At 45.4% G+C, this 24969-nt stretch overlaps 1 protein-coding gene across 1 annotated transcript in view; it reads left to right on the top strand.

Moving 5' to 3' along the window:
- LOC135208361 (protein fantom-like) overlaps positions 1 to 24969 on the top strand; it is a gene marked incomplete in the record, with an annotated part of 187683 nt that overhangs the window by 54237 nt on the left and 108477 nt on the right. The window contains 4 exon segments of the mRNA XM_064240462.1: positions 308 to 1003; positions 1256 to 1391; positions 12439 to 12506; positions 22666 to 22818. Coding sequence (XP_064096532.1) covers positions 308 to 1003; positions 1256 to 1391; positions 12439 to 12506; positions 22666 to 22818 — 1053 coding nt within the window.

The raw sequence follows: 24969 nt of genomic DNA, 5'->3' as shown, positions 1-24969 counted from the left end.
AATCCTGGTCTCAAAAAAGGATGTTTTAATTTTTTTATTCTTTATGTGGGACTTGAGTAGCATGCTACATACTAAATGCATACTAAATATACGAAGATCTCCACTTTAGGGAAAAGACAAGAAAGTACAAGTTTTCATTGAGAAGGTTGCTAGTATCTAAATTATTCTGATGTGGTTTGACATTGGTTCCTTAACATTTCTCCTAGTAGATGTTATTGTGTGTAGATTTCACAAGACTTGTTATTTTACTTGTTGTATATCTTTCCAGTCAGTGAAGTGATTAAGATGCATTGTTATTACTTTCCAGGCCTCCAATATGATAAAATCTGAAAATCCTGTTGACATGAAAAAAAAGGAAAAACTGAATGTCAAACATGGTTCTTCTTTAGCTCCTGAGGGGAATGTAAGAAAATCTGTGGCAGCAAAGGTAGTTCAGACAGATTTGGATCCAGATCCAGAAGCAAATCCTCCAGACAATGGATATTTTATGGACAGAGAGGAGTCTAAATCATTTAAGCAGAAAAGGTCTGTATCTAATAATAAGCCAAAGAAATCTTCCCATGTTCAGCGGAAGATGGCAACTTCTCAAAAAGTAACTGAATTGGAAGTTACTAAGGAGGAGAGTTTAGAAAAGAATCCTTCAAGAACAAGCTCTCCCTCATCAACTGGAACATATGATGTTGAAAGTCCATCCCACAAGCTCGTAGAAGTAAACTCCCCATCTTCAACTGGAACATATAACATTGAAAAAAATACTGGAAGACCTGTAGATGAGACTGATGATCCAGTGCATGAAAAAGTGGTCCTTACATCACCAGAACTTAAAAGTCCTTCAGAAGATTCGGATGTTAATCAGGAGGATGAAGCAAAGAGTAGCAGGAAGGATTCTGGGCCTGAGGTAGCTAAAGTACCTCCACAAAAGCCTTCCAGAACCTTTAGTCATGATGAGGAGCATCCATTCCCAGGAACCTCTGAAAGTTTTAATAGAAAAAGTGGAAAGCAGGTGATTATATGGATTGTATATATAATCCTAAATGTAATTTGATATCTCATTAGGCCTTCTAAGGAATTATTAAGAATTTAGATTCATAAAATACGTAAAAATGGATAATTTTAAGGTTATAATTAACAATCATAAGAATACCTACTTTTTATTTAACTTAATAATAATTTTTAGTACGGAATTTCATAGTTTAACAAATATTTTTTTCTATAGACATAACTTGTTTTTAAGAATTTATTTTTTCGTATGCAGATGTCTGAAGAAGAAGCATGTGTGACCAAAGAAAGTTCAAATGTAGAATCAGAAGAGAATGACACAATGTTTGAAGAATCAGCTTCATCTTCAGATTCCAGTGAAGAATCACTACATAACGAAGTTCCTGGAAAAGGTAAGTAGCAGGATGGATGCAGCTTTCATTGAAAAATTGTAATAGTATTTTACTTAAATTAACCCCACTTAGTTGCTTGAATGTGGTGGTTGTGAAATCCCTATTACAGAATCAGGATTATTGCAGTTATTTTCATTATATTTATTCCCTCTGATATTTTTTATGAAACATGACAACTTGAATTTTTCTGGAAAAAAAGTTCCCTCTGGTGGGGCCTGGGCATGTTTTCATCATAGCAATAATGGGTATATGTTCAACATATTGCAAATCTGAGGCTGTGTAATATATAGCTGAATTATTTATAAAAAAAATTTAGTTTTTGGTTTGAAGAGGTAATTGCCAGGTGATCATTATTTCTAATACACTATTTTTAATTTAAATGTATTGCAATAAATATTGTCATTACAAACTTAAATTATTTAATCAGAGGAAATTTTCAATACTAATATGTAGGTGGCTTCATATATGTTTAATTTAACAGCTCTTATAAAACATTTTAGTTATAAGTGGAGGCTCCATTTGTTTTGAAAGGAAGAGTTACCCCAGATAGTGTGGTAAGGTTTTCTATTTTGGGATTAGTAGTTAGTAGATTTACAAAAATCATTCCCAAAAATACATTTAGTACTTTATTTAATGATGACATTTCTTTTGTCTTCCCATAATGTATCCAGCTCACCTTAAACAGTCATGATGAAGGCATAATTGCCTCATTTCTCATTTACAAGAGGAGGAAGTACTCATTATGTTGCAAAATAGACACTCCTCTAGAACAAGATTTATTTTTGAATTTGTTGTAGAGACTAACTTTTGGGCTGCAAAATTTGCTAAGACTTGCCTGGTATTTCATTTGTTCCATTTAAAATCTGGGTTTAAGTTTTATTATTGCTGAATTTGTTCTCATTTATAAGAATATTGAACAATTTTGTGAATTAAAGTTGAGGCCAGGAATTTGAGGTGGTCAGTAATTGTCCTATCCTCTATGTCGGACTTCATAGAGATTGAGATTCCCTGTCAATAAGATGTCATAGTATCTTTTACTTTTCCATCCTTGTCAGTCATATGAGGTGGGAATATATGGATGCTCTGTGAAATACTGAGGAAATATCCTGTAGACCATATTTCCCAAAATTGTTGTCATGTAGCATATCACATTAAAGGAAGGATTTTTAAAGTCTCTTAGCTGGAGAAGTGATCTTGAAAGCATCTTAGCTCAAATTCTGTTACTGTGATCTTACCAAGGACATTTGGATAATAAAATTTTCTTTATTCCAGAAAGATAAAAGTATGTAATGTAGTTGTTAAGTGAATGATCATGGCTTACGGAAATTCCAATACACTTTTGCCATGTTCTGTAGCAGGGAAATTATTCAGTGCCCCATGGAAATTTTTTTCTTAAAACCAGTAGTTGGATGTTGCATTACATTGCCATTTCAATAACGATCCAGTGAAAGTAGAGTAAGATTTTTGTATACTTTATGAATACTAAATGTAAGGTTTAAATTTATGTTCCATAATTACAAACTTCTTTATTGTACAGTACAGTACTTAGTATATGTGGAATACAATCCTTCCCAGCCTGCAAAAAGGGATTTTGACGTAGGAAAAATCTATTTCTGGGTGATTGGCTCGTGTCGCCCTATGAAACCCACCCTGTTTTCTTTTACCCACCCTGCAGGACAAGATGTTCATAGATTAAGGATGACCGCTAGGGGCGCTGCTGTCCGTGGCGTCAGTAGTAGTAGTAGTAGCGGCCGCATCACCCTTTAGTATCAGCTCTCTCTGGTGGGGATTTTATGTTGGAAGGTCTAAATGGTGAATGACTCGTGGTAGTGATCCCACTCGCCTATATTCACATACCGACACTTCTTTTATAGAGTGAGCGAGTCAGTTTTACTGACATTTTCTTAATTTTGTTTTTTCTCTGGTAATTTTAGATTAATTTTGCCTAGAAATAATGATCTTAAGGATATTTCATAGGGCGACACGAGCCAATCACCCAGAAATAGATTTTTCCTACGTCAAAATCCCTTTTCTGGGCTCAGCTCGTGTCGGCGTATGAAATAGTACCAGAGAAACAGACAAGATGGGAATAAGGACAAATGAAAACCAGTAGTAAAAAGAAATATATAATATAAGTGAATCAGGGACATTACAGTATACAAACAAAGTACTTAAAGCTAACTTATCTTAAACAATGGTATGATAAAGAAAGCAATTAATATAAAGTACTTAAAATTAACTTATATTAAACATAGTAACATATAATAATGTAATGGCAAAACAATAGAATGATTCACTTAAACAAGATATTTACAAAATATACAAACACATTGTGTTCTACCCTAGCATAAAAATAAGGGTAGAAACACTGAAGTACATTATATGTACATAACGTGGATGTCCCTAGCAAAAAAAATAAGGGACAATCCACCAATATGATTCTAGCGGCTAAGGCTAGAGTATTCCGAGTAGCATGGCAATAGGGTGAGGCATGTTGGACGAGGTAGGTAGAAAGGAGACCTGGATCTATACTACAACTACTATACAGTATCAGGAGAAACAGTATACTTTTTAAGATCCTCAAAGTTCATATGTTGGAAGTAATTAATTGAGGTGGCTACTCCTCTGATGTCATGTGCTTTTGGAAATGAATCAGGATTGGCTTGTTTAATGAAGTAAAGGATCTGTTGTCTGATTCCTTTTACTGATAAAGTACCACCTTTTTCTCTCATAAAGAGAGAACCTGAGGATCTTGAGGATGTACGAGATAGAAAGGCTCTTAAAGTTGATACTGGGCAGAGAGAAGGATCTTGCGGAAGTGGGATGACTTTCCAAGGAGCCCACCTTGCAAGGGGATCCTCATTTTTAGCCAAAAAGCTACGATCCGGGGCAAGTAGAACTTCTCCTGAGGGGAGGAATTCCACATGACCCGCATCTCTGGATAGAGCCGACAGTTCTGAAATTCTGGCTCCTGAAGCCAGGCTTAATAAGAATAACGTCTTTCTAAGAAGCATTATGAATGTGCAAGACGAGTTGTCAGTATCTGAGGCTAGTTTGAGGACATCATTTAAGAACCATGAAACTGCAGTAGGCCTTTGAGAAGGTCTAAGTCTAGCACAGGCTTTGGGAATAGACGTAAAGTAAGATTCTGTTAGGTCTATCTGGAAACCCAACTGAAAGATTTTCTTCAAAGCCGATTTATGAGTAGTAATAGTGCTAGCTGCTAAGCCTTTTTCAAACAAGGACCTGAAAAAGGATATAGCTAAGTTAACTGTCATGGTTGTAGTGTTTGATTCTTTCAGGAAGGATGCTAATTTTTTAACAGCTGAGTCATATTGTCTAATAGTTGACTCTCTTTTATCTGATTCTAGGAAGAGGATGTTTTGTGGATCAATGCTAGCATCTTTGTTAGCCGCAAACTTCATGAAGTCCATAAAGTTAGGGTCTGAAGAATTCCTGAGGAAGCGAACACAGTCCTCATTTGTACTGATTGCGACAGCTTGGGATTGGGAATCCGTTGAGGTCGGAGACCCAATTCCAGAAGCAGGGGATACCAGTTGCTTTTTGGCCAGTCTGGAGCAATCAGAGCTACTAGTCCCCATCCCTTGAAAGTCCTCAGCTTGCTCAAGACTTTCAAAAGAAGATTCACTGGAGGAAAAAACATAAATTTTCCTCCATTGATTCCAATCTAACGACAGGGCGTCCGTGGCATAAGCCAGAGGGTCCAGGTTGGGGGCCACATAGCAAGGGAGCTTGTGGTTCGCTTGTGAGGCGAAGAGATCTACTTGGAGACCTGGGACTCTCCAGCATATCCACTGGAATGACCCGTCGTCCAGGGACCATTCTGATTCCAGAGGAACTGACCGGGACAAAGCGTCTGCTATCACATTTCTTACCCCCGCCAGGTGAGTGGCGGACAGATGCCATCTGTGTTTGTCTGCTAGCGCAAAGATAGCTATCATGACATGATTTACGTGTTTGGATTTGGACCCTCCTCTGTTGATGCAATGTACTACCACTGCACTGTCCAAAACTAGTCTTAGATGAGACTTCTTCGGGGGAAGGAGTCTCTTCAGGGTAAGAAATACTGCCATTGCTTCCAGGACGTTTATGTGAAGCTGGCGGAACTGAACTGACCAAGTCCCCTGAACTTGCTTGAATTGAGAATATCCCCCCCATCCGAACAGGGAGGCATCCGTGTGAATGGTTAACACTGGAAGGGGATATTGAAGGGGTACTAATTTGGCAAGGTTCTTCACTTTTGTCCATGGACGTAGCTGATTGCGAAGGATCTGTGGAATTATTGACAACTTGTCTCGAGATTTGGCGTTTGCTCTCGATCGCCAAACTCGATTTATATCTTTCAGCCTTGCTTTCGGGAGGATGTCTGTCACTGAGGCAAAGTGAAGGGAACCTAGGATTCTTTCCTGGTTTCTCCTTGATGTTTGTTTGCATTTGAGAAATTGTTTCACAGACTTGGCTATTTCTTTCCTTTTGACCACCGGAATTGACAGATTGTGGGAAGACAAATCCCATTGGATTCCTAGCCACTGAAAACGAGACTCTGGAGTAAGTCTGGATTTTGTTTTGTTTATCTGGAACCCCAGATGTTTCCAGAAATTGAACTACCTTTTTTGTGGCTTTGAGACATTCCTCGACCGTTGGTGCCCAGATCAACCAATCGTCGAGGTATGCTGCTACCATTATCCCTTGAGTTCTCAACTGTTGGAACTACCACTTCTGCTATTTTCGTGAATACCCTGGGGGCTACATTCAGACCGAAGGGCATCACTTTGAATGAGAACGTCTGATTTCCTAGTTTGAAGCCTAGGAATGGACGGAAGTGCCTGGCTATAGGGATATGATAGTATGTGTCTGTAAGATCGATGGAGGATGTGACGGCCCCACGGGGAAGTAAGGTCCGTACCTGCGAGATGGTGAGCATTTTGAACTTGTCGCAACGAATGAAAGAGTTTAGCTTTGACAAGTCTAAGATTACCCTTCTTTTTGTTGAGCCTTTCTTTGGCACGCTGAATAAGCGACCTTGAAATTTTAGATACTTGACTCTCGCAATAGCTCCTTTCTGAAGGAGTTCCTCCGCATAATCTATCAATTCCTTTGATGGTTCCTGATAGAATGATTTGATTGGAGGGGGATCTTTGATCCAACTCCAACCCAATCCTTTGGACACGATGCTCTGTGCCCATTTGCTGAACCCCCACCTGTGACGGAAGAGGAACAGCCTCCCTCCTACCTGGGGAGCCTCACTTTTGTTGGGAGGGTTGACCTCCGCGCCCTCCTCTGAATTGTCTACCTCTTGCAGCCCTCCCTGTGCCACGCTGGCGAAAGTGGCCCCTCCCCCTGCTACCCCTAGAGAACCTATTAAAGGCTGGGTAGGCCTGGCTTTCGTACATAGAGTTGAAGGCCGGCGAGACTGCGTAGGAGGTTGACGATTGAGACTGAGGAGACAACAGGAGGATGGGTTGAGCCTGTTTTGAAGTAGACGGCTGTCCCTGTTGAGTAACTGGGACGGCCTGAACAAACTGCTGTTGCTTCTGGTAAGGCTGGAACCTTCTTCCTGTCTTCTTAAGCTTCTTACCAGCAGCAGGGGCGGTCTCTTGCTTCCTCTTGGAAGAGATGCCCCACCTAGCCCTAAGGCTCTGGTTGAGCCTAGCAGCCTCGTGGTGCACCTCGTTCACAGAGGACTCTGGGAAGAGGTCCGCACCCCACATGCTGGAAACCAGGAGTCTATTAGGCTCATGCCTGATAGTGGCCTCCTGCAAGACGTGCTTTCGGCAGTTCCTCCTAGCTTGGAAGAAGTCGAAAGCATCAGCTTGTACTGTCTGGAGCTGAGATTTGGCCAGAATCTTGAATAAAGGTTCTGTGCCATAAGACAGGGCAGCCATTTCTGTGATGATTAGGGAGTTAAGGGACCTCCCAAATCTAGTTCGAGCATCGAACTCAGCCTGAATCAGGGTATCAGGCAGCCTTGGAAGCTTCTCGCCAAACTGGTCCATTGCGCAGTCTGGCTTAAGCTTACCAATCGAGAACGTGGCAGGCAAGTTCTCCCACAATTCTCCAAAGGCTGGGAAGAGCGGAGAAGTAGACTCCGCTTCCCTCAGCTGTGGCATGGGCTCATCCTTGAGGACTGCCTGAAGAGTCGCTTCCACTATTTTGGTAGCGAACGGAAGAGAAGCCTCCTCCTCCGTCGCGAAAATAGTGAAAGGACTCTTGAAAGCTTGGAGCTTAGTGTTAGTACACTCCCAATCCTCTAGGCAGTGAACCCATTCCCGCTGTGCGTGCTCCCTACTATACAGCACGTTCTCTCGGGAAATCTTGTCCTCTCTAGTGAGAGCAGCCACGGTCAGCCTAGCATACCCAATGAAAGGCTGAGTCAGTCCAGGAGGATAGAACTCGAAGTCCTCAATTCTTCGAGTTCCACACTCCGGGATAGAGATCATGCCGTCCTTGAATGGAGCATAAGCGGCCACTCTCCATGGGTTATCCATGGAGAAGGCTGGTAGGGATTCGTAGGGAGGTAACTGCAGAATGCCAGTACCTGCTACGGGGGAGCTTGGCTGAGGAACCTGAGAAAGTCCAGCAAAACGGTCCTCTTGCTCTCTAACTCTGTTAGAGAGATCCTGAATGGATTGGCCAGACTGATTGATGGTGTTTGACAGCTGCGCAAACATCTGTTCAAACCTAGACCCGAGGGCGGACATCCTCGAGCCAACCATCTCTCCCACTTGCTGCATCACCACTGCCGAAAAGGTGGTGGGATCAAAGGAGCTTGGTCCCGCCACCCCAACAGGAGTTACCGGAGTGGATGCGGTGGATGCCGGAGAAGGCGTTGGCTCGGCTGGAGCGCGAGCCTTCTCCTTAGAAGCCTTGCTTCTATAGCTCTTAGAGTAAGAAGAGCTCGGCTTTGCCTTCACCGCGTCAGCGTAGGAAGTCGTAGACTTCTTAGCTGAAGAAGACGACGACTTCTTAGAAGTCGTCTTAGGAGGGGGTCTTCTGTTCTCTCTGTCCCTTCACCTTCGGGGGTACAGAAAGAGCGGGAGAGCGGGCAGGGATCTCAGATCCCGTAAAGCCTGGAAAGAAGCAGTAGAAAGGACAGGAGAAGAAGATCCAGGAGCGCCCAAGGAAAGACCTTGGGTGCCCGACACACCTACCTCAACCAACAAATCCTCTGCCCCTACCGCCATAGGCTCGATGTTCAGGCTCCAGTTAGCCACATCTGGGACCGGCTCCTGCGTGGAGACGGACCCGAACGCCTGCTGCACCTCCTGCTGTATCGAAGCTATGAGAGGGGCTGCCGAGATGGGGTCAACATAGCCGGTCGACTTGCCACCGGGGAAGATCTGAACGGCCAGCTTCTTGTCGAGAATGTACGGCTGGCCCTTGGCGGCGTTCTTCCCGAAGCCGCCCACCCAAGCCTTCAGGGTTGCCAAGGCGACTTCCTTCACGGCGGCAGCCTGAAAGAGAAGGCGAAATGAAGCTTCTAGCGGCGGAGACAGGGTTGTACAAAGCTTAAAACTAAGTGTTATTAGTGATACGACCAAGAAGTCTAAGAGTAGACTTACCCCACCCAACAGCTGACTAACAAGGTCGTAGCAGATGGTGCAAGCTTCTGGGTGCCAGACGATCAGACCATTGTGGGTGGTGGCACACGGGGCGTGAGTCCTACACTCCTCATGGGCGCAGGGGTCGTAGAGTGTCGCGTTGCAACCCAGGACCTGACAGTTGGTAGCCTGTAAGTGGAGAGATACATAAGTATCAGGTGCACACTTACAGCCTAACAATTGCTCCGCTGCATGCCGGAGCGTGAAAGTTAGATTAAACCAGAGCCCCGCCATAATACGTGTGGTAACTAGGCGGTTGGAGTTGTCTAAGGCTACGCCGGAGACAGGAGAAAGATTCCAACCAGGAGTGGTGAGGAGCCATGAAACCACGACGGAGAACGACGGAGAACGACGGAGATGGTACACATAAATAAATTAAAACTAAAATTCACCGTAATATTAGGGTATATCCTTATATATATAACGAAGTATAAATTTTTTCCGTCTACTAGAAGAGTGCCCGGGTAAGGAGCGAGCTCTCCTCCGGTAGCGGAAAAAAGGATATAGTAGGCAAGCGACAGACCACTAGTAATGTCCACCCCGCCCGCTGGCGGAGCCAGACGAACCTATAACCAAAGGGGCCCCCGGCTTCATCGGAGGCTCCGTTCATTACAGTAGGGGAAGGGTGGGACTGAGCAATAGGTGGGGGGTCCCGGCGTAACACGGCGGGAGGGAGAGGGAGGGGGGTGGCCTACCCTCCCCGTCCCTACAGCTACCCGCTCGGTGACCCGGTACCCGAGACAAGTGGTCGCCCTGTACCCCAGCTGGGAGGGAGCTCCTGGCCTCCTCAGAGAGAGAGGGAGGAAGGCTACTGTGGTTGTCATGGCAACCAAGGAGTCCCCCAGACCCCTCCCTATACCTGGTAGGGAGGGAAGGGGAAGGGTAAGGTGCTATGGGACACGTGATCGCAGGTGGCCTAAGCCGCGATAGCAACACAACCATGGAGGGGCCACGTGAACCAGACTGTACCAACACATGGTACATGCACCTAGGCTAGCCTAACACCCTAAATAACACTGATAATACATCGTAAAGGGGGAAAAGACACTTATAGTAAAAGAGAAAGAAGCCCAGGAGGAGGCAAGCTGTTCCGAAGAACAGTTGACTACTCGGAGCCAGCGGTAGCCGATGAAGAGCAAGAGCCGAATGCTGGGCCAGAAACACGGTATAGCCCTAAATACCAAACTAAGAGAAATGGTTTAAAAGGGCTCGTACCTCAGCTATAAAAACGATGTAATAAACGATGAACGTAAAATAGTAAGCCCATAAGTATAAGATGTCCCAGTATGGGAGACCGGGAAACCTTAACACGAGGCGGCATGCAGCCGCCACGAGTCAACCGGGAGACCGTATATGACCTATTAAGAAGGAAAATACTGGTCCCTGGAAGACTAAAAAAACAGTAAAATACTACTTATGAGGCACTTAACTTAGCCGATGCGATAGCTGCACGTTCCATCGTAATGACGAGGTAAAATTACGAAAAACACAACACGAGAGAAAAAAGCACTCAAGCGCTGCAAACCTAATGATTAAGGATGACCGCTAGGGGCGCTGCTGTCCGTGGCGTCAGTAGTAGTAGTAGTAGCGGCCGCATCACCCTTTAGTATCAGCTCTCTCTGGTGGGGATTTTATGTTGGAAGGTCTAAATGGTGAATGACTCGTGGTAGTGATCCCACTCGCCTATATTCACATACCGACACTTCTTTTATAGAGTGAGCGAGTCAGTTTTACTGACATTTTCTTAATTTTGTTTTTTCTCTGGTAATTTTAGATTAATTTTGCCTAGAAATAATGATCTTAAGGATATTTCATAGGCCGACACGAGTTGAGCCCAAAAATAAATAGCTGAAGTTTCCACCCTGTACTTCTTGTATATAAGTAAAATAAAGTTTCCTTTCAGCAAACTTGAAGAATGTTTTGTAGACAACCATTGCCATCCATTTAAATCCCTCTCTTCTTTTCTCTAATTAAGTGCAAGATGCATTAACTTAAAAAGAATTTGAAGGATTGGGGGCCACATTGTATTGAAAGTTGGTGTTGCCTTTATGTATACGTATATCAAAGTACTAATTGGTTCTTGTATAGTATTGAGGATATTGTATTTACAAAATATTAAAAAATTATATGCTTTAAGGGCATCAGACAGTTTATGAAGTAAAACTTTTATTGTTTGGAATATTGCATGATATTTATGAGGAAATATAAGAATGCCATAGTACAGTGAACCACCTTATTCACGGGGGATGCATTCCAGAGCCCCCGTGAATATCTAGAATCCTCAAATACTTAGAACCCCTATAAAAATGCTAAGAACTGCCTATTTTGTTAGTTCAAAATCAAGAAAAACCCACTAAAAATGTTTATACCTTTTTTTTTCTTTAATAGTTTCATCACAAAAAGTGCATTAAATTTTTAATCATGAAATTGATATGAAAGTACAGTAATTTGTGGATATTTCTCATAGAAAAATACTGCGAATACGCGAATTTCCCATGAATAATGGGTAGATATGGTCCATAGAGAAATCTGCGTATATCCGAGTCCGTGAGTCTCAAGAAAGCGAATACGGGCTTTCAAGTGTATATCACTTTTATCTATAGAAAACTATTGTGTGAACAGTCATTTTTCATTTAATTTTTATTGTGTGAACCTGTCCTTTTTAATTTTATTTTTTAAGGTGTAAATATTTCAAATGCTTACTTTTCCTATATAAATTTGCTTTATGTTTATGAAATCGGTTTGGGAACAAGGATTTTAAGACATTCAAACAGATCATAAAACATTTAGCAATGATCATTGGTTTACAGAATTACAGTTTACATTAAGATTTCATTCTCACCAGCACCCTTCTAAGATTCAAGAAAATCTTGCAAAATTTGACCCTTTCAGACGTTAGGATTCAGATTTTTAATTTCATTAAACAGGTCCAAGCATATTGTGTGTAGACTTTTATTGAAATTTAGCTAAACAGAAATGGAGGAGTAAGAGTTTCTAGTCTTATTACTTATGCATAGTTTGACATAAAAGCCATCTAAAGTTACCATAATTTAATAGTATACTGTAGTGGGCAAATAGTATGCATCATACAGGTCTGTATGTGGTGGTGAGGATGGAAAATGTCCCCAGTAGGAAACTGATAAATTTTGATCAAACAATTTATTCAAATGGTTGAATGTCTTAAGCAGATATTGAAATAAATTAGCTTTTTGTTTTTTCTGATGTTCATTGTTCTTTAACCAGCCAAAAGTTAGAAGAATGCTGATATTTTTGCTAATAATTTATTGTACAGCCAAATTGGTTTTAGTGATCCTTATAATAATTGATTATGTAGTGTTAGTGAAATGAAGGAAAGATGTTCTTGTATATTCCAGTATTTTATGATGAAAAACATTTAAAATCTTGTAATCATTTATATCTTGCAGGGGAAATTAATAGCAGAAGTGATTTCAGAGAGGATTATCCTGATACAGAAGAAAGAAATCCCCAGAAGGTAAAACTAATGTTTAGTAATACCTGTATAATTACACTTACTAAAGTCAAATTGTATTACTGTAACTTTATGGCTTTGTTGACATACAGTACCTCAATCTTACGCAAAGTTAGGTTCCAGACCCCATTGCGAAAGTCGAATTTTTGCATAAGTTTGGCACAGTCTTTAAAAATGCGAATAGTAATCATGCTCCTCAAGTATTAAGCTAACTTTTAAATGAAACTGAAGTTACTGTAATTTCACTTAAAAGTTAGTTTAAAAAAGAAATAAATGGTTTGTAAAAATATACATACTATTTCTCTCTTCTTTCGCTCTTCCGACCAGTCTATTTTTAGAAGTCTTCTCAACTTTATTCAGTCCCTTTGTTTGTTCTGTAATAACTTTCTAAGAGCAAACAGTGCTTTTTATTTGTACTAATACAACTCTTAGTTATGTGTCTGTTTCAGAACAGCGCATTTACTGTTCTAGACGGTGATGGAATTTAGAATTAACTGCTGCTAACTACGAGAGAGTGAGAGAATTGTCCTTACTTGAGAATTACGTACAAGAATCCTGTGACCTGCTAATGGCAACTCTACCCCACCTGTCTCATTAAATTGACATATTTGACAGCTCTGGCTTCAAGCAAGTTGAACAAAGATGAAGGAAAGGTTATTTTGTTTCTTTAAAATAATATCACATGCCTATTTTATAATTAGTTATATTATTTAATCTTACTAATTTTTGAAAATACATTAGTTCCTCAGGATACAAAATTAATCCGTTCCAAAGCGGCCTTCTTAACCTGATTTTCTTGTAACTTGAACTACGTTTTACATGCAAATTGCCCAATTCGTTCCAAGCCCTACAAAAACCACAGTAAATTTTATAATAAAGCTAAATTGACCAATAAACAATGAAATACAACATTGTTCCGATACGTAATACAAACCCTCGGTCCTTTAACAATAGGAAGGTAACTAGCGGCAGCTGGGACGGTCGTAAGCTTCGAACAAGGGGAGAACGGTAGTTAACTGCTTGTCCGATCGTGCGCGCGCCGCGCGCCCGGGCGGTGAAGAATCACTTTTCCTTTCGGCGGTGGTGTGACAGGACTTGGTTCGTCATCGCTCTGCCCGCTATTTCGTCGTGTGCTTTGGATGTTTACAATTTCTTCTGACCTGTTTGTTGTGGTCTTGAATGAAATTGTAAGTACTCTTTTTCATTTTTCATTGGTGAAGTGAATTAATTAATCATGGATCAAGAAGAGCTTTCGCCGCGCCCACCAGCTGCCCGTAGAGTGTGTCCCGGGCTGGAGGGGCGTAAATGCGGCGGATTCCGCTCTTACAGACATTGATCCTCAGAGTTATGTTATCGGTGTCGGGGGCGAGAATGCTCCCGAGCCGAACCATGTAATGTGTGTGTAAATTGGTCCGAGGCGCAGTGGGTGCTGTACGAGGGTAGGAAGAGGCGTAGGTCGACCAAGGAGTCGTCGGAAAGCTCTCCAGCGACTCCTTTGGTTACGGATACCTCGTCATCCTTTCCTGCCCCTCCAGCTCAGCCCCCACGATTTGCGCCTTCCCCTGCGGGGGGGGGTTTCGGGGGTTTCGGAGTCCTTCTACCTCACTCGATCCGTCGAGTGTGGAGGAGTGGGTGCCCGATACCCGGATGTTCAATTGTATTCGGGGTCTTCCGTCCGCTCTGGGTGGGGTTCGTCCTCCCCCAAGCGTGAGGGTGCCCCTCTAACTGACCCGACTGTTCCTCCCTCAGGTGTACCTTCTGTGAGTGACGACCTTGGACAGGTGTGGGCGTCGTTGGGATGCAGGGCGCCCCAGTATCCAGGGCTTGATTCAACGGCTAGCGGGGTCGGCAGTTGTAACTCATGGTGTAGTCACAACAACGACCAATACTGTGTCCACACCAGCGTACGCCGCCCCTCCTCATGTGGTGTACACGCAACACATTGCGTCGGTGACTCCAACGGCATCAATTCAAATGCCGATCGCTGCCGTACCTAAGAGGGGCGTGCCGCCGCCACTGTGGGTTCTATGTGCTGCCGACTCCCGACTTTCGCTGTCCCAAAAGTTCGCCCCTGGATCTACAGCCCGTCCCCAATGATGAGTTTGGCTGAAATGGAGCGGTCTGTGACGCCGGACTATGCTGCCGTACCTGCCGTACCTGCAGCGAGTGTTGCTGGCCCAGCCCCTCGCGCCGCTCCTACGAAGCGCGCGGTGCGGGACGCTCATGTTGATGTTGCTGCTGGTGCTGGTCCTGCTGGTGCTGGTCCTATTGGTGCTGGTCTGCTGCTGCTGGTCCTGCTGGTGCTGGTCCTGCTGGTGCTGGTCCGATGGTGCTGGTCCTGCTGTTGATGTTCCTGCCGCTCCTGCCGTGCCTGCCCCTGCCCACGTCGCGTCTCGTCATGGAGGTGCTGCACCGGTCTCAGGTCTTTCCGGACAGGATCAGTCGGGGCGTGTTGCTTCGGCAATTGGCCCGACTTTTCCGTGGATGGAAGACCTGACGTCCGTCCTGAGAGAGCTGACGAAGAAGAGGAAGAAGAAGAGGAAGGTGTCGTCGTCGTCTTCATCGTCTTCTTCGTCGTCTGTTGCCGCCTCTCCCCCTTCGACTTCTAAGGCTTCCAAGCCGAAGAAGAAGAAGGCTGCCTCCTCCCCCCTAAGAAGGCTCCTGCGGGACCTTCGAAGGGCCCGTTCTCGCTCTCGGCGTGACGGGGGGGCTGCTTCTGCTGGTCCTCCTGTTCCCTCGGGAACAGGGCCCATCTCCTCTTCTGAGAAGAAGAAGAAGACGGGGACCAAGGATGTGCTGGCTACTGCTGGTACATCCGCGCCTGGTCTTGGTAGCACTGCTGCTAAGCCAGGTACCGGCTCGACTTCTCGTTCGCGAGAAGGTCCGAGTGTACGGTCTCCTTCGGGCGACCGTGCAGCTAAAGTCAAGACGCCTGAGCTTGCTCACCGTCATGACAGAGGCACGGAGCAGAAGACTGTCGAGAGTCGCGCAAGTGACTCTCGCCAGGCCAGCGGCCGCTCTCGTAGCGACCAGCCGGTACCTCGGGTTGACGTGACGGTCTCTGACCGGCCACGGGTTTGAGGCTGGGAAGAGGTCCCCTCGACCAACGCACCAGCTTCGGCTGGTACCAGCGGTTTGACCGTGCCGTGGAGGACTCTCACGCGTCTCACCGCGAAAGCGAGCTCTGCAGATCACCTGACCGCCGCTCCCACAGGGACCGGACGGAGACGGTGGCCAGCAGCAGCTCGTCTGACGCACGGGATCGGGGTCGACGTGCTCAGTCGAGCCGCTCGCCACAGGTGAGCGGCACGACCAGGCCTGCAGATCGATCCCCACCGCGGGTTGGTGATCGGCTGCAGCCCCCCACGTACGCTGGTCCTGCCAGCGAACGGGGGGGGAGCGTCAGGTCTGTCTCTCCTATACCTTCAACTTCCTCTGGCTACACCGGGAAGAGCGAGGTACCTAGGAGTGATCGTGAGAGGTGCGCCGCTCACGATCCCACCACAACGCCGCACGAACCAGGCATGGTCTTAGGACCAGCCAGGTCGTACGCGCAAGTGGTTGGAGGCGACCGTCAGGGGTCTGTTGCTGTATCTCCTTCTGAAGGAGGAGGGTCTCGAGAGCTGCTCCTGTTGGAGGGACTGGACGGTCCTACTCCTGAGGACGCTGTGACTCCTGAGATCCAGAGGAACTTTGCCCAGGTTTATTGCGCTGATTCGTCAGCACAACGACCTGGGGGAAGGATCGCCGCTACCACCATCTGAGCCCACGTCCCGGCTCGAGTCATTTTGGGGCCCGAAGAGGGAACCCAAATTGACGGTGGGACTGCCGCGATCTGAGCTTGCAGACTCAGTCCTTGACCAGGTGGAGAATTTCGTCTCAGGACAGAGGACTCACTTAAGTCAGGACGGTCTTCCAAGCTACTTCCTCCTCCTCTGCAGCGACAGCGGAAGTTCTACGCTGCCATTAGTGGATCCAATACCGCCCAAACAGGTTAACCCGGAGCTAGCTAGGCTAACTCCAGGTGTGTCCCTGCAGCAGCTCCTGTCGGAGAACTTGTGGTTCTCGCAGCAGGAGGCACTGGGCCTGGAAGCGGGATACCGCTATGGCGGCTTTCCAGACAGTCTCTTGGTTGGATCTGTGGTCCCTCACAGTATCCAAGGTCGCGGCCGACGCCGGGGGCGCTGCCCCCTCGAAGACGACCCCACGACTTCAGGAGACTGTGCCAGTCTGGAGGTAGGGCCATCTCCTACCTCGCCCATCAGACGGCAAACCTGTGGGCCAACTTGGTTCTCCGTCGTAGGGACGCTGTCCTTACACGAGTAGCCAAGGGGGCCGGGCGTGAGGCTGGTAAATGGACTCCGTAACGGACCAATGAAGAGTCCCTCCGCTCTCTTTCCCGGAGAGATGGTGGACGCTGCGGTGGAAAGACGGCGCACTGATGACAGTGACCGTCTGGTTCACCAGGCAGTTACGAAGGTTTCTGGGCAACCTCGTACAACTGCGGCTAAGCCTAAGAGTTTAGCTAGCGCTTCCTCGGCTGCTAAGACGGCTGCTCCATCGAAGCCCCGAGGAAAGACTCTTCCTGCTTCAAACTTCTGGTAAAGGAGGCCGTAACCAAGCCCTCCTCCCAGCCCTCCTTTCCCCGAGGAGGTGCTGCGAAGAAGTCGAAGCGAGGTGGGAAACGCTAGGGACGGCGTTCCCCCTCACCAGCTGCCGGAAGTGGGGGGGTGCCTGGCGAGCCATTGGGCAACTTGGCAGCGCTACGGTGCCGAGACCTGATAGTAGACGTCCTTCGGGAGGGATATCTACTACCCTTCGAATCTCGGCCAACCCTCACCTCCAACCCGGTCCATCTGCAGACATATGTTCTGGGATCCTCAAAGGACGACGCTCTTCGGCAGGAGATCAAGACCATGCTGACCAAAACGAGCTGTAGAAGTCGTAGTGGATCGGTCACCGGGCTTTTACAGCCGCCTTTTTTCTTAGTGGAAAGGGCACCCGGTGGGCTGGCGCCCGGTGATAGATCTCTCTCCCCTGAACCGATTTGTTCGCCAGACTCGGTTCACGATGGAGACGGCACGTTCCGTGCTGGACTCCATCAGGGAGAACAACTTCATGCTTTCAGTGGACCTGAAGGATGCGTATTTTCAAATACCCATCCATCAGTCCTCCAGAAAGTACCTCCGCTTCATCTTCGACGGGACGGTGTACCAATTCAGGGCACTTTGCTTCGGTCTCTCAACCGCCCCACAGGTGTTCACGAGAGTGTTCACACTGGTGTCTGCTTGGGCCCATTCGCACGGGATACGTCTTCTGAGGTATCTCGACGATTGGCTGGGTCCTGGCGAGCTCCCGCTCGCAGTTGCTGCAGGACAGGGATCGACTTCTAAAGTTTTGTGTCGCGATCTGGGGATCGTGATAAATAACTACGAGAAAGTCCGATCTCGAACCCAAGCAGAAGATGAAGTACCTGGGTATGCTGATCGATACGGTAGCAGCTCAAGTCCGCCCCGCAGACTTGAGGATCAGCAAATTCAGGGAGGCAGCCGGCCGGTTTCCTGTCTCGGCAGGAACAGGCAGCTCAGCAATGGCAAGTCGTGATCGGCCACCTGTCGTCACTCGAGAAGTTAGTTCCTCACGGACGTCTTCACCTGCGGTCTCTTCAGTGGAGACTAAGGGAGAGTTGGTCACAGGTAAAGGATCCACCTTACTTCCCCGTGTCCATCACGGAGAAGGTGAGGCAGGACCTAGCCTGGTGGCTCGACGACAGGAACCTCTTAAGAGGGGTGCCTCTACGCACTCCCCCACCCCCGGAGATGCTGCTGTTCTCAGACGCATCGACCGAGGGATGGGGCGCACACCTGGAGGAGTTGCTGGCTGCAGGTGTGTGGGAACCATCACGACAAGCACCTTCACATCAATGTCCTAGAACTCAAGGCGGCGTTTTACGCTCTCCAAGAGTTCCAAGACCGCTTGATGGGACACTCGGTGGTGTTGATGTGCGACAACACCACAGTAGTGGCATACGTCAACAAGCAGGGGGGCCTAGTGTCTCTCCCGCTACGCCAGTTGACTGTTGCAGGTGCACGAGTGGGCCACGGCTCACTCGATAGAGCTGTCAGCACGCTACATTCCAGGCAAGAGGAATGTAGTAGCAGACAAGCTCAAGCCGCCGGGATCAGGTAATAGGGACCCAGAAGTGGTCCCTACACCCAGAAGTGGCGGAAAGGCTCTTCAACCTGTGGGGGCGTCCGGTCATAGACCTGTTCGCCACCCGGCACAACAAAAAACTTCAAGTTTTTTGCTCAGCCGGCTGACGGACCCATGGGCAAAGCTGCAGAGGACGCTCTCCAACACCCCTGGGACAACCTCTTCGTCTACGCCTTTCCTCCTTTTGTCTGATTCGGAAAGTGATCAGCCGAGCGCTGGTCACTCCCAATCTCAGGATGATCCTGGTGGCTCCCAAACGACCTCAAGCCGTTTGGTATCCGGACCTGCTGGCTCTTCTTGCGGAAGAACGAGAGAGATGCCCCACTGGCACAACCTTCTAGCCCAGCCACACGTAGAGCGGTGGTACCACGAGCAGTCCAGTCCCTACAACTTCACGGCTGGCTGTTATCCACCATCTCTTGCGAACGAGAGGCTTTTCTCGCAGCGCAGCAACAGAGATGGCTGGACACGTCAGACAGTCCTCTGCAGCTGTGTACCAGGGGAAGTGGGCGTCTTCTGTGGTTGGTGTCGTAGACGGGGTCTATCTCTCTCAGAGCCACTCTTCAGCAGGTAGCGGATTTCCTCGTGTTTCTTCGCCGAGAGAAGCTCCTCTCAGTACCCACAAGTTAAAGGATATAGAGCCGCCCTGGCGCTCGTCCTAAAACTGAGGGGAATGGACATCTCGAACTCGTTCGAGATCTCCTGCTAATGAGGAGCTTCGAAAGGTCTTGCCACGGGCCAGGGAACTCAGGCCCCCCTGAGTGGGATGTGACTCTCGTCCTTAGGAGTTTGACTCGAAGACCATTCGAGCCACTCGAGAGTCGTCAGACAGGGATCTGACCCTCAAGACCCTCTTCTTGCTGCGCCCGGCATCGGCGAAGAGAGTAGGGGAACTTCATGGTCTGTCCTTCAATGTTAAACATTCCAGGGGCTGGGGATCTGTGACGCTCGATTTCGTCCCGAATTTCGTAGCTAAGACTCAGAATCCGTCGATCCCTGACGACAGGTTCGAGTCTTTCACGATCCCCTCCCTAATGGATTTCACCGACAACGATACGGATGAGATGCTGCTTTGTCCTGTGAGGGCGCTACTCGGCGCTATCTGAAGAAAACTTGACACCTCAGGCCTGAGTGTCGAACGCCTCTTCGTTAGCACTGGGGTGACAAGAAAAGAAGTATCCAGAACACGCTTTCTTTCTTTCTGGCTGCGTGAGGTGATCAGGAGAGCGTACGAGGCTGATGGTAGTGACGACATCCGTACGCTCCGACCGAGGAGCCCACGAAGTCAGAGGTATTGGACCCTCTTTGGCGTTCCGTAAGAACTTCTCCGTGGCGCAGGTCCTGAAGGCAGGTGTCTGGGCCAACCAGACTACCTTCACGTCCTTCTACCTTCGGGATATTGCCCACAAGTCCTTGGATACTTTTTCCTTGGGACCTGTGGTGACCTGCTCAACACGTTGTGTAAGCTTACCCAGCACCGAGCAGGCAGAACAGCATCGATTCCTGGTGTGACTGTAGGAATGAATGGTTGAATGAGAGTGCGACTGGCTTCTCTTCTCCATCTTTCTCTCTCTCTACCTGTGGGCAGAGGGTAACACGGTCTTCACCATGTGGAAAGGAAATCCGATGCAGGTAAGCTTACTCGACCGAGCCCCCAATCTATCCCTTTAGTTAGGGATAGAAGCAAATATCCTCCACTCCCTCCAACAAGGGGGAAGGAGTGGATGCCTACTTGAGACAAACCCATAACTTTATGTTGGCTCCTGTACAGGAACAAGTTCTTGCAATGCTGGTACGAAGAGATACGCTTGCCTCTCTCTTAGTACTTGGCTCAGAGGTCTGACCATTGATCCTGCGGTGCACACCCCGATCAATCGGACAGAGGTTTGGATCCCTCCCTCCCTTGCTCTTACGACCAGGGAGGCATTCCAAGGTTGGACGAACACAGTCTGTTCACCAAAAAAGACTCAGATTTCCACCCACCAAGAAGTGAGTCTTCCTATTGTTAAAGGACGAGGGTTTGTATTACGTATCGGAACAAATGGACAATTTGTCGAAAATTGCATTTTTCCTAACTATACAAACCTGAGGTCCTTACATATAGTCCCACCTCATACCACCCTCACTCTGCAACTTTTTGCATGGGCCTAAAGCAAAAGTGATTCTTCACCGCCCGGGACGCGCGGCGCGCGCACGATCGGACAAGCAGTTAACTACCGTTCTCCCCATTGTTCGAAGCTTACGACCGTCCCAGCCTTGCCGCTAGTTACCTTCCTATGTAAAGGACCTCAGGTTTGTATAGTTAGGAAAAATGCAATTTTCGACAAATTGTCATATTTGGACCATTCAATACCTAACATAACCTTTATTGTAGTACGTACCTGTACATGGTACAAGAAATACTTTACGCATATGTACGTACATATGTAGTAAAATGTGGAACCTTACCTTTCAAGTGAGGTGATCTCTGAAAGTGGCGGCAGAGGAGAAGGACAAATGGCAGAAAACATTAACACTTGTTGGTTATCTCCATCTTCATTCTCCATAAAAAGCATCCTCTTCTTTCCGTGAACTTCAGCAACATTCTTGGGACCCATGGCTAATAACATAAGTAATTAAGTTCACACACAACACGATAAAGTAACTTATAGTACAACGAAAGCAAAATCACTAACACGAATTTACATTAACAAACAAAATATGTACATATACGTGAACGAACAAATTCCAGTGTTTACGATAACGCTGCCGCAAAAAATGGTCATGGAACGCCTTTACATAGAAGCATGATGCTGACCAATAAGAGAGCAGGATCTTATGGCGGTGACTAGCATCAGGAACCAATGAGAGAGCGGGAGGATGGAGGCAATTCTACTCAGTTGGCGGCGCTTAAGTTTTAAAATTATTCTCAGTGGTCCGGGTGAATCTCGGACTTTATCCTTTCGCAACCTGAATTATTTTGGTATACAGAGGCAAAAAATCTTTGTCTTTGCTTTCGTAACTTGGATTTTCTTTTCGTAAGTAGGAACTTTCGTATGTCGAGGTTCCACTGTATGTACGTATTAATAAACATATACATATATGTGCCATAAAAATTTTCCCATCTCAGCAAAAGAGAATTATTATTTTTATTAATGTTATTTAATTTACACATAAAAGCTTGAATACCTATAAATTACATAACAAATTAAACACTTTTTCAGGTTTCCTCAAGGATTCGCAGATATTCATGTATTTGTGAAAAACTTGCGTGTGATAGTTAGGTTCCAATGAAAAGTTTGTGCTATTGTAAATTCATGCAACCTGAATCATGGAAGATTGAGGTATTACTGTATGGAAATTTGTGTTGTTACCTGTATCAAGGCAGCTCTTAAAAGATTCTGCCATAAACTACACCACTTGTAATATTTTACTTTAAATCATTTATGTCATGTTAGTCAAATTTGTTTGGACATAAATACTTTCTCAGAAATTCATTACGTGGAAGATTGCTCAGGATCCTTCTATGAAGAAGCTGGAAAGATTTTCACACCTTTTGGTTTCAGGCTATGGTATGGTTTCTTGCATTATGATAGGACAATTTAAATGTAGTGAACACCAATATTATAGTTATTGCAGATGGGAGGATCATTAAGTACAACATTTCAGGAGTGGATTGCCTAAAGAATAGATCTTTCTTTATACCAGAGATCTATTTCCTAATATAGTACATAATTACAAAGGTTGATAGGCTTCAAAGAGAGGTATTTCAGTACATACCATCATATTCATCCTTTTGTCATACCCTGTTTAGGCACCACTTTATTTTTAAATTATTTTTTTTATGAATACAGGGAATTTACAGGTTTGGTAAGGTTCAGTTCCTAGATGGCAAGAGAAATCATCTATTATAGATAGTAATACTATACAGCAAAATTATCTTACACTTTCGTAATTTGTTTCTTTTCAGATAAAGAATAGACGAACTGATCTATTACGCCCGGAGAGCAGGAGTGGGTTCCGTGCACCTAGTCGGAAAAACAATGTTCCCTTCTCGCCATCTCAATCAAGCATTGCCAGTGACTCAGAAGGAGTTGTAACTGTCCTTTCAACGAACCCAAAGGTGATTACAGTGGACACCCCGTATTTGTGTTCTCCAGATTCGCGGACTCACACATTCGCGGATTTCTCTAGGGAACGTTTCCCTGCATTATTCGTGGAAAATTCATGCATTCGCCGTATTTTTCTATGATAAATATCCACAAATTCCTGGTTTTTTTTTATGAATTTCATCATAAAATGCACTTTTTGTGATAAAACTATTTAACAAAACCATGTATGAAAATTTTTAGTGGGTTTTTCTTGAGTTTTAACTAACAAAATAGGCTGTTTTTAGCATTTTTTTATAGGGTTCCGGGAAAATTTCCATTCGTGGGTTCTAACTACTTCACGGGGGGTCTGGTACGCACCCCCCCGCAAATACGGGGGGACCACTGTACATTAAAATAGTGTCAATTATATTATCATAAAAGGTTTGTATTCAATGCAGATTCACTAACTATAAGATACCTATGACAATCATACTATTTTTGTATTCTGATATGGTATTTTAATAACTTTTTTATGAAGTGAGTATTTCTTGCACAGTGGCTGTCTAATACATTCATATTTTAATTTAAAAGAAACCAGTTTGCTAAAGAAAGTGCAGAGGGACCTAGCTGCCAAATTATTACTGGTTTTTACCAGACAGGTTTGTCAGCATTTGTAGGGCAAGGGAGTAAGCAAAGGATTATTTCTGGCAAAACCCATACCATAATGACTCAGTGGCTGTACTTTATTACTTATCATATGTTTTACTATTCTAGACCAAACCTTTCATGAATAAGAGGATCACTCATCAGGGCAGTCCCTTTTCAAGAATATTTATCATAGACTTCAGCACCCCCTGATCCCAACTCCTTGACGAGGTGGGGGGCTTAGGGATCCACTGCAGAGAGAGTATGCCCCTTTATGCTTACGCTCTCTGCTGTGGATCCAACTGAACATTGGGACCTTTACCTCCTTTACTCCTCTTATAAATTTTCCCCTTTCCCTTCTTCTTTCGTTGACGACCTTGGCATGATTTTGGACTATTGAATTGACTGCTCTTTTAACTTGATGGAGGGTGGAGTTGGACGGCATGCCACTTCACCCACAAAACTAAAGTACCTGACGTGGTTGAGCGAGTGGAAATTTTTATGTCAAGCCATGCCCGCAGTGCTGGGTCCGATCTCATGGGACGGACGACCCTTAAGGCATTGTGGGTATGGTGTATATCCAGGTGAGTGTCCCAGGGCATTTAACACTGTGTAACAGTATTGCTCCTCCCCCAGTTGGGCCTCCCTGGTGAGAGGGACCTCATCCTGGACAAAATTTAAATCTTAATTATATGGAAAATTTAACAAGCATCCTCACGACTTCTGGAACGGATATGGACCACTCTTGACTTTGACTCCCTCTTTTGGAGTGGAAGTTGGTCAAGGTTTCTTACTATGGAAGCAGAACAAAATATATTTCAGCTTTGAAATTGGAAAATTGCTTATTAAATAGCCATCCAACGGCAGCAGTGTCGTTCAGAAAAATAAAAGAAACGACTTGGCATATAGAAGCTACAACAAAAAGTCAGTCTGAAGATTATTTGTCTTAAAAAATAATAGATAATATTATTGTCAAAGTAGAAAAACATGATAATATAAACAGTATCCAGGGTACCGTCGTACTTCCTAACAATAACAACGAGCCAATAAATAAGAAAATGTTGTTAGACTCTCTCAAAAGAGATACCCCAAGGTAGAGGATTGCGAGGTTTATGATGTGATTAAGCAAAGAGGTAATAAACAAATACTAAAACTAGCAAATAAAATTTGAGGGTTCAGATCTACCTCAAAAAATAAAAATTTTAGGACAAAAATAGAGAGTGAAGGCCCTATCCATTCCAAAGCCAGTGCAGTGTCAAAATTACAGTAAGTAGGACACACAAAAAAGAAATTGTATGATGAACCAGTGTGTGCTTACTGTGGATTTACAGAAACACACCACCAAATGGAAGTGCGGTGAAACTAAGTGTGTAAACTGTGAGCAGAATCATAATGTAAGATCTAAAGAATGCATGCATTACATATACAACACTGAACTAAAAATGTTAAAAGAAAGAACAGTCATGTCTATAGCAGAGGCTAAATTAGAATTAAAAGTGAGAGGAATTCAAGATCCTGCTAAGAAACGTACATATCTT

This window comes from Macrobrachium nipponense, chromosome 35 (genome assembly GCF_015104395.2).
Source record: "Macrobrachium nipponense isolate FS-2020 chromosome 35, ASM1510439v2, whole genome shotgun sequence".
NCBI lineage: Eukaryota > Metazoa > Arthropoda > Malacostraca > Decapoda > Palaemonidae > Macrobrachium > Macrobrachium nipponense.
This window is presented reverse-complemented; position numbering and strand designations above follow the sequence as displayed.